General features: G+C 47.5%; 1 protein-coding gene across 2 annotated transcripts in view; it reads left to right on the top strand.

Annotated features, from left to right (window-relative positions):
* LOC105474497 (DEF6 guanine nucleotide exchange factor) overlaps positions 1-7,432 on the top strand; it is a 30,014-nt gene extending 22,582 nt beyond the window's left edge. For both annotated transcript variants that reach the window (XM_011729198.3, XM_011729197.3), the window contains exons 6-11: positions 483-591; positions 742-1,040; positions 2,734-2,900; positions 3,029-3,227; positions 6,557-6,647; positions 6,851-7,432. In XM_011729198.3, coding sequence (XP_011727500.2) covers positions 483-591; positions 742-1,040; positions 2,734-2,900; positions 3,029-3,227; positions 6,557-6,647; positions 6,851-7,074 — 1,089 coding nt within the window. In that variant the 3' untranslated portion in view covers positions 7,075-7,432. The remainder of the gene's footprint in view (positions 1-482; positions 592-741; positions 1,041-2,733; positions 2,901-3,028; positions 3,228-6,556; positions 6,648-6,850) is intronic.
* The last annotated feature ends 5,346 nt before the right edge of the window (positions 7,433-12,778 follow it).

Below are 12,778 nucleotides of genomic sequence, written 5' to 3'. Positions count from 1 at the left end.
TTTCCACAGAATGTAAGCTTAGTGGAGGCAGAGATTTGGTCTGTTAGGCACACCTTAGTATCCCAACCCCTGGAGCAGTGAGTGGCACTCAGTAGGCACTCCAAAAATATCTGCAGAATGAATGAATTAACTCTTAACAAGCAGGGCTATGTCGAAGTGCGTTGTCATGGATAGTGAGGACCCTGTTACTGGCAGTGTTCAAGCGTGATCTGCATAAACACTGAGTGGCGACTATGTACTGGGCCCCGTGAAATAATAACAAGATGAAAACGCACCCACCTAGCCTTCAAAGAGCAAAGGCTACAGAGTTGTGGGGACATAAGTCCCCCATAACTTACAATGCAAGCCATGCAGGCTCCTGGCAGAGTGGGGTCCCCAGGGAAGATAGCCAGGAGGGCTAGGGGCTTGAGCTGGAGCATCCTTGGGGCAGGTGTGGCCCTGACCCAGTGAGGCTAGCCTGGCTGCCACCTACCCTGTCCCAGGTGCTGCCAGACCGCGACGGAAAGCGCTGCATGTTCTGTGTGAAGACAGCCACCCGCACGTATGAGATGAGCGCCTCAGACACGCGCCAGCGCCAGGAGTGGACAGCTGGTGAGTGCTCGCTAGGTGGCTTGGGTCTGGCTGGTCCTTAGGCGCCTCATCTGGGAAAAGGGGGTGATAATACTTTGTCCAGCGGGAGGTTGGAGAGTGGACTCGGGCCGTGTGCGAGGATCCGACTGACCCGCTCCCGCTCCTCGGCAGCCATCCAGATGGCGATCCGGCTGCAGGCCGAGGGGAAGAAGTCCCTACATAAGGACCTGAAGCAGAAACGGCGCGAGCAGCGGGAGCAGCGGGAGCGGCGCCGGGCGGCCAAGGAGGAGGAGCTGCTGCGGCTGCAGCAACTGCAGGAGGAGAAGGAGCGGAAGCTGCAGGAGCTGGAGCTGCTGCAGGAGGCGCAGCGGCAGGCGGAGCGGCTGCTGCAGGAGGAGGAGGAGCGGCGCCGCAGCCAGCACCGCGAGCTGCAGCAGGCGCTCGAGGGCCAACTGCGCGAGGCGGAGCAGGTGGGGTTCGCTCCTGGCGCGGGGGACTGGACCGGCGGGCTGGGAGGCTGCGGGGCGGGCCAGCGGGGGAGCGCCAGGGGCGGGGCCTGGGCAGAGGGCGGAGCTCCTGGGTTGAGGGGCGCGCACTGGGGTGGGACTTGGAAAGAGGGATTGTTGGGACAGAGTCCGCGGGTTTGAAAGAGATTTGGGCCGGGCGCGGTGGCTCACGCCTGTAATCCCAGCACTTTGGGAGGCCGAGGCGGGCGGATCACAAGGTCAGGAGATCGAGACCACGGTGAAACCCCGTCTCTACTAAAAATACAAAAAATTAGCCGGGCGCGGTTGTGGGCGCCTGTAGTCCCAGCTACTCGGGAGGCTGAGGCAGGAGAATGGCGTGAACCCGGGAGGCGGAGCTTGCAGTGAGCCGAGATCGCGCCACTGCACTCCAGCCTGGGCGACAGAGCGAGACTCCGTCTCAAAAAAAAAAAAGAAAGAGATTTGGGATGGAGCTTCCGCCGGGGGCAGGGCCTGAGGCTAAGGAAGGGGTGTGGGGCGAGGTCCAAGCCGGTGGATGGATGGGGCCTGGTTCGGAGACCTTGGCTGTGGGTTGGGGCTTGGGCAGAAGGAGCCCTTGAAGACCGTGTGATTGGGGATTAGATTGGACCAAGTTTGGACTAGACTTGAACTGAGTTTACAGTGAAACCAGTTTGAGAGGCAAGCGGGACGTGTATGGAGGCGGACTAAGCGTGCAGAGGCAATTAGATTTAGGATTTAAGAAACCTGGATCTGGAGTCAGAAACATGTAGATTCAATCTTAGCTCTGCTTCTTACGAGCCCCGTGATGCCAGGCAGGCTCATTTTACTGAGCCTTATCTGTAAAATGCTAATGCTAATAGAACTTTGCTCACAGAGGTACAGTGAGGGTTAAATGAGGAAACACTTGTAGTAGTGTCCAGTAACTTTTCGTTTTTTGTTTTGTTTTGTTTTGTTTTTTGAGACGGAGTCTCGGTCTGTCGCCCAGGCTGGAGTGCAGTGGCCGGATCTCAGCTCACTGCAAGCTCCGCCTCCCGGGTTCACGCCATTCTCCTGCCTCAGCCTCCCGAGTAGCTGGGACTACAGGCGCCCGCCGCCTCGCCCGGCTAGTTTTTTGTATTTTTTAGTAGAGAGGGGGTTTCACTGGGTTAGCCAGGATGGTCTCGATCTCCTGACCTCGTGATCCGCCGGTCTCGGCCTCCCAAAGTGCTGGGATTACAGGCTTGAGCCACCGCGCCCGGCCATTTTTCGTTGTTATAATTGGGTTATAGTCACCTCCTTCCTAGCAGCAGCCATGATTATAACATATTGTTATATATTATAATAATTATTAAGTTAGTGCTAGGAAGGAGATGACTATATTTTTATATCTTATTTAATTATATAATGTTGTTTAATTACATATTATATAATTATAATTAAGGTTGGTACTAGAAAGGGAATACCTTTAGCCCGTTTCCCCCAAGTGGCATCTGTTCACTGACCATTATCTGTTCCAGTCAGGCTCTCAGAAAGGGGTCAGATCAGGAAACCCCAACATGAAGGCGTTCCCCAGACCGTTACCCCTAGGCAGCTTAGCAGAGTCCTGGGGAAAGAAGGGCAACATGCCCACCCCCTCCTCCCCTGCCCCCACGTGCCCCTTTTGACCTGGCTCTGGGTCCACCACCTCCCCACTCCACAGGCCCGGGCCTCCATGCAGGCTGAGATGGAGCTGAAGGAGGAGGAGGCTGCCCGGCAGCGGCAGCGCATCAAGGAGCTGGAGGAGATGCAGCAGCGGTTGCAGGAGGCCCTGCAACTAGAGGTGAAAGCTCGGCGAGATGAGGAATCTGTGCGACTCGCTCAGACCAGGTAGGCCTGAGGAACTTCTTCAGGTTCTCCCACCACCCCTCGTGGAACCCACCCCAATTTTCCTGCTTGCCGCGCACCTGCAAGGTGCCTTGGCACTAGAGACCACACAGTACACACTCGCCCGGCAGACTGCTGGAAGAGGAGGAAGAGAAGCTGAAGCAGCTGATGCAGCTGAAGGAGGAGCAGGAGCGCTACATCGAACGGGCGCAGCAGGAGAAGGAAGAGCTGCAGCAGGAGATGGCACAGCAGAGCCGCTCCCTGCAGCAGGCCCAGCAGCAGCTGGAGGAGGTGCGGCAGAACCGGCAGAGGGCTGACGAGGATGTAGAGGTGAGGCCTGGAGTGGGATGGGGTGAGGCTGGCAGGGTAAGCTCATTAGGGCACAGACTGTGGAGCCAGGCTGCCTTCCCTGAAACCCTGGCCCTAGCAGCCGCTAGCTGTGCGACTTTGGACAAATTCCCAAACTTCTTGGAGTTAGTCTCTCGCCTGGGAAAGGAAACTGGTAATAGCGTTGTTATGAAGATTAAATGAGATGATACACGATATTTAGTATGTAGTAAGTGCTGAAGAAACATTTGCTGCTATCTTCGTTCACATTATTATTAATCTGGGCAAAAATTTTTCCTTCTACCCTTCCAAGCCCCTGTCTTGCTATCCTTGTACTTTGGTTCTACTCCTTGGAGCCTGAATCTCCATAAATTCAAACACAGAAATATGTAACATAGAAAGGGAAAGTTCCTCCATGATCCCCCCGACCTCACAACCACTGCTAATGGCTCCGTGAAATGTTGAACAGAGGTTCTTGGATTAGGTCCTGGAAAGGTGGTGTAGTGCAGTGGCTTAGAGCTCAAGTGTATCCCTGGGCAAGTCACTTAACCTCTTTTGAACCTTTTTGTTGTTAACTTCTGCTCTGGAAGTTAAATAAGATAATAAGCACGCTTAGCACATCTTAGCTGCTCAATAAATGGAAACTATTTTTTTTATTATTATACTTTAAGTTCTAGGGTACATGTGCACAACGTGCAGATTTGTTACATACGTATACATGTGCCATGTTGGTGTGCTGCACCCATTAACTCGTCCTTTACATTAGGTATATCTCCTAATGCTATCCCTTCCCCCTTCCCCCTCCCCACAATAGGCCCCAGTGTGTGATGTTCCCCTTCCTGTGTCCAAGTGATCTCATTGTTCAATTCTCACCTATGAGTGAGAACATGCGGTGTTTGATTTTCTGTTCTTGTGATAGTTTGCTGAGAATGATGGTTTCCAGCTGCATCCATGTCCCTACAAAGGACACAAACTCATCCCTTTTTATGGCTGCATAGTATTCCATGGTGTATATGTGCCACATTTTCTTAATCCAGTCTGTCACTGATGGACATTTGGGTTGATTCCAAGTCTTTGCTATTGTGAATAGTGCTGCAATAAACATATGTGTGCATGTGTCTTTATAGCAGCATGATTTATAATCCTTTGGGTATATACCCAGTAATGGGATGGCTGGGTCAAATGGTATTTCTAGTTCTAGATCCTTGAGGAATCGCCACACTGTTTTCCACAATGGTTGAACTAGTTGACAGTCCCACCAACAGTGTAAAAGTGTTCCTATTTCTCCACATCCTCTCCAGCACCTGTTGTTTCCTGACTTTTTAATGGTTGCCATTCTAACTGGTGTGAGATGGTATCTCATTGTGGTTTTGATTTGCGTTTCTCTGATGACCAGTGATAATGAGCATTTTTTCATGTGTTTGTTGGCTGTATGAATGTCTTCTTTTGAGAAGTGTCTGTTCATATCCTTTGCCCACTTTTTGATGGGATTGTTTGGTTTTTTCTTGTAAATTTGTTTGAGTTCTTTGTAGGTTCTGAATATTAGCCCTTTGTCAGATGAGTAGATTGCAAAAATTTTCTCCCATTGTGTAGGTTGCCTGTTCACTCTGATGGTAGTTTCTTTTGCTGCACAGAAGCTCTTTAGTTTAATTAGATCCCATTTGTCAATGTTGGCTTTTGTTGCCATTGCTTTTGGTGTTTTAGTCATGAAGTCCTTGCCCATGCCTATGTCCTGAATGGTATTACCTAGGTTCTTCTAGGGTTTTTATGGTTTTAGGTCTAACATTTAAGTCTCTAATCCATCTTGAATTAATTTTCGTATAAGGAGTAAGGAAAGGATCCAGTTTCAGCTTTCTACTTATGGCTAGCCAATTTTCCCAGCACCATTTATTAAATAGGGAATCCTTTCCCCATTTCTTGTTTTTGTCAGGTTTGTCAAAGATCAGATGGCTGTAGATGTATGGTATTATTTCGGAGGGCTCTGTTCTGTTCCATTGATCTATATCTCTGTTTTGGTACAAGTACCATGCTGTTTTGGTTACTGTAGCCTTGTAGTATAGTTTGAAGTTAGGTAGCATGATGCCTCCAGCTTTGTTCTTTTGGCTTAGGATTGTCTTGGCAATGTGGGGGTCTTTTTTGGTTCCACATGAACTTTAAAGCAGTTTTTTCCAATTCTGTGAAGAAAGTCATTGGTAGCTTAATGGGGATGGCATTGAATCTATAAATCACCTTGGGCAGTATGGCCATTTTCACGATGTTGATCCTTCCTATCCATGAGCATGGTATGTTCTTCCATTTGTTTGTGTCCTCTTTTATTTCACTGAGCAGTGGTTTGTAGTTCTCCTTGAAGAGGTCCTTCACATCCCTTGTAAGTTGTATTCCTAGGTATTTTATTCTCTTTGAAGCAATTGTTAATGGGAGTTCATTCATGATTTGTCTCTCTGTTTGTCTGTTATCGGTGTATAAGAATGCTTGTGATTTTTGCACATTGACTTTGTATCCTGAGACTTTGCTGAAGTTGCTTATCAGCTTAAGGAGATTTTGGGCTGAGATGATGGGGTTTTCTAAATATACAATCATGTCATCTGCAAACAGGGACAATTTGACTTCTTCTTTTCCTAATTGAATACCCTTTCTTTCTTTCTCTTGCCTGATTGCCCTAGCCAGAACTTCCAACACTATGTTGAATAGGAGTGGTGAGAGAGGGCATCCCTGTCTTGTGCCAGTTTTCAAAGGGAATGCTTCCAGTTTTTGCCCATTCAGTATGACATTGGCTGTGGGTTTGTCATAAATAGCTCTTATTATTTTGAGATACGTTCCATCAATACCGAATTTATTGAGAGTTTTTAGCATGAAGGGCTGTTGAATTTTGTCAAAGACCTTTTCTGTATCTATTGAGATAATCATGTGGTTTTGTCTTTGGTTCTGTTTATATGCTGGATTACGTTTATTGATTTGCATGTGTTGAACCAGCCTTGCATCCCAGGGATGAAGCCCACTTGATCATGGTGGATAAGCTTTTTGATGTGCTGCTGGATTTGGTTTGCCAGTATTTTATTGAGGATTTTTGCATTGATGTTCATCAGGGATATTGGTTGGAAACTATTATTATGGTTACATTTACCTTTGGGAGGTCCATGAGTCCCATGAAATTGGAGGCAAACTCTATTCATGTATATATTAATAACTCTTCATGAGCATACATGGTTCTTCTCTGGGGAGATGATCAGTAGTCTTGGTCAGATTTTAAGCAGCCTGTGAACCTGAAGAGATCAAGACTCCATGCCATGGATGATGGTTCTGATCACTCCCCACTGGCCCTGCCCCCACAGGCTGCCCAGAGAAAACTGCGCCAGGCCAGCACCAATGTGAAACACTGGAATGTCCAGATGAACCGGCTCATGCATCCAATTGAGCCTGGAGGTGAGAAGGGATAGACTCTGGAGCTTTCCCTGGAGCTGGGCGAGAGAAAAGAGGGAGAAAGGGATACCTCCAGATCTCCTAGGGCCAGCAAAGGTAGGACTGGCAGTCAGGAGGCTCCCCTCTCCTCCAAGGGCTGAGGCAAGGCCCCTTGCCTCTCGCCTTTGCATGCCTTTCTCCTTACTTGCCTGCCTTCTCTCTGCCAGATAAGCGTCCGGTCACCAGCAGCTCCTTCACAGGCTTCCAGCCCCCTCTGCTTGCCCGCCGTGACTCTTCCCTAAAGCGCCTGACCCGCTGGGGATCCCAGGGCAACAGGACCCCTTCGCCCAACAGCAATGAGCAGCAGAAGTCCCTCAACGGTGGGGATGAGGCTCCTGTCCCGGCTTCCACCCCTCAGGAAGATAAACTGGATCCAGCACCAGAAAATTAGCCTCTCCTAGCCCCTTGTTCTTCCCAATGTCATATCCACCAGGACCTGGCCACAGCTGGCCTGTGGGTGATCCCAGCTCTTACTAGGAGAGGGAGCTGAGGTCCTGGTGCCAGGGGCCCAGCCTCCAACCATAAACAGTCCAGAATGGAACCTGGTTCACCCTTCATACCAGCTCCAAGCCCCAGACCATGGGGACTGTCTGGGGTGTTGATCCTTGAGAACTTGCCCTGTGCTTTAGACCCAAGGACCCAACCCCTGGGCTGGGAAAGAGTGAACAAGCAAGCTGGGGCCACCTGCCCCCAGGTGGCCACCAAGTTGTGGAAGCACATTTCTAAATAAAAACTGCTCTTAGAATGAATTATTGGCTCAGGTCTGTCCATCTCTCCTGCCACTTCCTCCCTTCCTCCCTCAAGCCCAGTTATAGGTTCCAAAGGGCAGTAAAAGTATAATAAAGTGGTTAGGAAAGACCCTGCAGCTAGACTGCCTGGGTTCTGAACCTGGCTTTGCTACTTACTAACCGATTGACTTTGGTCAATTTTCTTTATATCTCTGTGTTTCAGTTCCCATGTTGGTAAAATACAGATAATAATTATACTTACCATATAGGGTTATATGAGGATTAACTGTTTGGCACATGAGCAAGCACCATTATTAGTATCAGCCAAAAGTGTTTATTAAGTGTCTACTACAGTTTTCCAGGTGATTTAATTTTCATGACAACTCTCAGAACTGGAAATCATCATTGGCATTTTACAAATGGATGAATTGAGGTTCGGGGAGATTTGGTAACTTTCCCAAAGCCTTTCAGACTTGCTTTTCTTCCTGTAATCTCTGACTCGCTGACCTTGTTACCCAAGACAGTGATCTGGGTGTTTGGGAGATTCACGTCCTCTCTCTCAGCCCCTCGTCCAAACCCATCATCAAATCCAATAGATCCTCTCTCCCTCCTACTCTCATATCTGTCCCTCCTTTTCCATCCCCATGGCTACTGCCATGGCTGAGGCCTTTGTGTTTTCTACCTGGTTGTTAACCTTTAACTCCTCCTCCGCCTTGCCTGTCTCACCAAGTCCAACTGATTGCATTTCCTTGATTACTCTCAGATCCACACTTTTGAGGCCACGTCTGTCATGGCTACTGCCTTATTCTGGCTCTTGTCACTTCCCAACTAGGTAAGAGCAGTAACCAGGTCTCCTTGTCAACCCCTCTCCCCATTGCCACCTGGATAGGATTTCTAAAATGCAGATTTGTCCTTCACTCTTCCCAGTTTCCAGTCCCTTGGTGGTATCCTAGAGTTTTGATATTTAAATTCACATTACCATATGTGGCAGATGAGGCCCATGGCGATCTGTCCCAGGAGGGCCTCCTATGCCTCTGCCTCATGGAGCTATTGGCAGCTCCCTCTAGGCCTCACACTGACTTCCTTTCCCCCATCCTTGTAACAGCCTTCATAACTAAATGCTTGAGCTCCTCAAGGTCAGGGACATATCTTCTTGAACTAAGAGCCATGGTGATTGGCTCTTAGGAGGCATGCAACAAATATTTGTCAAATACATATATGAATGAATAAATTCTGAAGCGAATAATTCAGGTGTCACAAATCCAAAAATTTATGGAGTAGCTGAAATTCAAATTCAAGTTCATTCATTTTCCAGGTCTCTATAAAAGACAGGGTCTCTACAAAACCTGGCTGGTCTCCAACTCCTGGGCTCAAGCAGTTTTCCCGCCTCAGCTTCCCAAAGTGCTGGGATTACAGGCAGGAGCCAATGCACTCTGCCCTCAATCAACAAATGTTTATTAAGCTCTTATTATATGCCAGCTTCTGGCTATATTGTACAGAACAGAAACAGAGTCTCTGCCTTCCTGCAGTTTATGTGGTATCTGATTTTTTGAAACCAAGTCTCACTCTGTCACCCAGGCTGGAGTGCAGTGCCTGATCTTGGTTCACTGCAACCTCCACCTTCCAGGTTCAGACGATTCTCCTGTCTCAACCTCTGGAGTAGCTGGGATTACAAGCGTGTGCCACCACATCTGGCATTTTTTTGTTGTTGTTTTGTACTTTTAGTAGAGACGGGGTTTCACTACGTTGGCCAGGCTAGTCTCGAAATCCTGGCCTCAAGTGATCTACCTGCCTCAGCCTCCCAAAGTGCTGGGATTACAGGTGTGAGCCACTGTGCCTGACTTTGCAAGTACACTAAACCTGATTGCAAGGAACTTCATTACAGTCTATTTAAAGTGTCGTGAAACAAAGCTGCTAATATAATGATGCAGATTTCAAGGATGAGCCATGAAGCTCAAACTCTAAGTGCTGTAGGAATTCAGAGAAAAGGGAAGTTTTAGGTAGAAGCTGGGATTTGAGATTAAAGGCAGCCAGGTGCGGTGGCTCACACCTGTAATGCCAGCACTTTGGGAGGCCAAGGTGGGTGGATTGTTTGAGCTCAGGAGTTCAAGACCAGCCTGGGCAACATGGAAAAAACCCATCTCTACAAAAAGTACAACCTCCTGAGCCCAGGAGGTTGAGGCTGCAATGAGCTGTGATCATGCCACTGCACTCCAGACTGGGTGATAGAGTGAGACCCTGTCTCAAAAAAAGACAGAAATTGTATCCATCCTCTGTAACGATTGATTTTTGTTTTTCTTTTTTTTAATTTTTAAATTTAATTTTATTTTAAATTTTAATCTATTTATTTATTTTGAGACTGGGTTATGAGACTGGTGAATTTTTGTATTTTTGTAGAGATAAGGTTTCACCATGTTGCCCAGGCTAATCTTGGGCTCAAGTGATCTACCCACCTTGGCCTCCCAAAGTGTTGGGATTACAGGCATGAGCCACCACACCTGGCCAGTAACTATAATATTTTAAATTAATGATGAAAAATACTACGTGTCATCTTAAAAATGTGCAAGGTGGCTGGAGGCAGTGGCTCATGCCTGTAATCCCAGCACTTTGGGAGGCCAAGGTGGGAGGATCACTTGAGACCAGGAGTTCAAAGTCAGCCTGGGCAAAATAGTGAGCCCATGTCTCTACAAAAAGTAAAAAAAATTAGTCAGGTGTGGAGACATGTGCCTAGAGTCCCAGCTACTGGGGAGGCCAAGGTGAGAGGATCCCTTGAGGCCAGGAGTTGGACACCAGCCTGGGCAACATAGTGAGACCCCATCTCCACAAACAATTTAAAAATAATTTTTTTTTTTTTAAATTACCTAGGTGTGGTTCGTGTGGAGGTCAAGGCTGCAATGAGCTATGATCACGCCACTGCACTTCAGCCTAGGCTACAGAGTGAGAATCCATCTTATAAAAAAAAAAAGAAAGAAAAAAATGTGCAAGAGATCCAGGGCCCAGATCAAAATTGCCAATCCAAAAGAAGTTTCCTCTGTCAGGCAAGTTATTATCACTAGTTCTGCTGCCAGTATTAGTCAGGCCTGGTATCTAATCAATGCCAGGCTTTTCTCTGAGAAGGGAATGGGGTATGGCTAGAGCAGTGTAGATTCCCACATAATCCCTTTCTGCTGTTTTCTTCTGACCTAACTGTGGAATTTTTGGGGTCAGTGATTCCAGGGTTTTTTGGTTTTTGTTTGTTTGTTTGTTTGTTTGTTTTTGAGACAGAGTTTCCCTCTTGTCTCCCACGCTGGAGTGCAATGGTGCAATCTTGGCTCATTGCAACCTACGCCTCCCAGGTTCAAACAATTCTCCTCCCTCAACCTCCCAAGTAGCTGAGATTACAGGTGTGCACCACCACACCCGGCTAACTTTTTGGATTATTAGTAGAGATGGGATTTCACCATGTTGCCAGGCTGGTCTTGAACTCCTGACCTCAGGTGATCTGCCCACCTTGGCCTCCCAAAGTGCTGGGATTACTCACGCCTGGCCTGATTCGATGTTGTAAATAATTTGTAAGTATTCAGTTTATACACAACTTTATCATCTGCCAAGAATTTTAAAATAATGTTCTCTGTTCAGCTGTCAATGTTGAAACACATATTTAATATTACAAGCTTTTCCCTGGTTTTAGTTTTGTTTGGAGTTTTTTGACTTATGAATATTATTTCTGTTTGTCAATAAGAAATGTAAGACTGGAATGTTAATAAATTTCAGTTTAGTTCTATAATGTCAAGAATTTAAGAATTTAAAAAATTACTGCAGGAAAAAGATAGTCGTGAAAAAAAAAAAAATTAAAAAGGCCCAGGGCTGGGCGCGGTGCCTCACGCCTATAATCCCAGCACCTTGGGAGGCTGAGGCGAGTGGATTGTGAAGTCAGGAGTTCAAGACCAGCCTGGCCAACATGGTGAAACCCCATCTCTACTAAAAATACAAAAATTAGCCAGGCATGCCTATTAGTGGAGCATGCCTATAGTCCCAGCTACTCGGGAGGCTGAGGCAGAAGAATTGCTTGAACCCAGGAGACAGACATTGCAGTGAGCTGAAATCACGCCACTGCACTCCAGCCTGGGTGACAAAGCAAGACTCCATCTCAAAAAAAACCAAAACAAACAAACAAAAAAAACCAAATTAGGCTGGGTAGGGCCAGGTGCGGTGGCTTACACCTGTAATCCCAGCACTTTGGGAGGCCAAGATGGGAGGATCATGAGGTCAGGAGTTCGAGACTAGCCTGGCCAACATGGTGAAACCCCATCTCTACTAAAAATACAAAAATTAGCGGGGCATGGTGGCGTGCACCTGTAGTCCCAGCTACTCTGATGGCTGAGGCAGGAGAATCACCGGAAGGCAGAGGTTGCAGTGAGCTGAGATCATACCACTGCACTCCAGCCTGGGCAACAGAGTGAGACTCCATCTCAAAAAAAAAAAAAAAATTAGACTGGGTGTGGTGGTGTGCACCTGTATTCCCAACTACTCTGTAGGCTGAGGTGGGAGAATTGTTTGAGTCCAGGAGGCAGAGATTGTAGTGAGCCATGATAGTGCCACTTCACTCCAGCTTGGGTGACAGAGTGAGACTCTGTTTCCAAAAAAAAAAAGAATGTAAAAAATGGATTGGCTTAAAAATGTTTCATCTTAGATAAAGCTTGCAATTACTATCTTAAAAAATATGCAAGGGGCTGCATGGTTCTTATATATTCTCTCAGGATTGGAAGGGCAGACAATTTTGAAGATCACTGCTATGGAGAACCATGAGTAGAAAGTGGAGTGAGACCTGGTTATAGAGATTCTTGGAAGCTATGCAGAGTTTAGATTTGAGGTGGCAAGCCAACCTCTGATCCTCAGTTTCCTCACCTGTAAATGGGGTCCATTCCAGACTTTTAAATATTCTATGGTGGGACATAGGGAGGGATTGACAGTGGAGGCATGATATAGTGATATAGTGAAAGGAAGATCACTCAGACACGTGAATGCGAGCCATGTTGGGACTGGCATGAGAAGCCACCAACCTTGGGGGACATTTCTAGGTGGAAGGAGAATGTATTTTCTAGTCTTTTAATTCCAGGGTTAGAAAATAACTCCTGTGTCCTTTCCATCACCCTGGACAAAGAAAAGTGTGTCCTGTCTCTGATGCCTTCACAGATACTCATAAACCCTAGGGGCCACGTGGAATGCGCAGCATTTGTGGCCGCACGTCTTCTCTCTTTCTGTGGCTTGTACATGAGGAGGGATGGGGAAGTGAGGCTGGAGTACAAGAGGCGTGTTAGCAACTCTTGCCAGGGGTCCACCTGGCCCAAGGGGTGCCTACTGAGTCACCTCTCCAGTTCCTGCAGC

Source organism: Macaca nemestrina, chromosome 5, assembly GCF_043159975.1.
Source record: "Macaca nemestrina isolate mMacNem1 chromosome 5, mMacNem.hap1, whole genome shotgun sequence".
In the NCBI taxonomy this organism is placed as follows: Eukaryota; Metazoa; Chordata; class Mammalia; order Primates; family Cercopithecidae; genus Macaca; species Macaca nemestrina.
The sequence above is the reverse complement of the archived record's forward strand: the minus strand, read 5'-3'. Positions and strand labels throughout refer to the sequence as shown.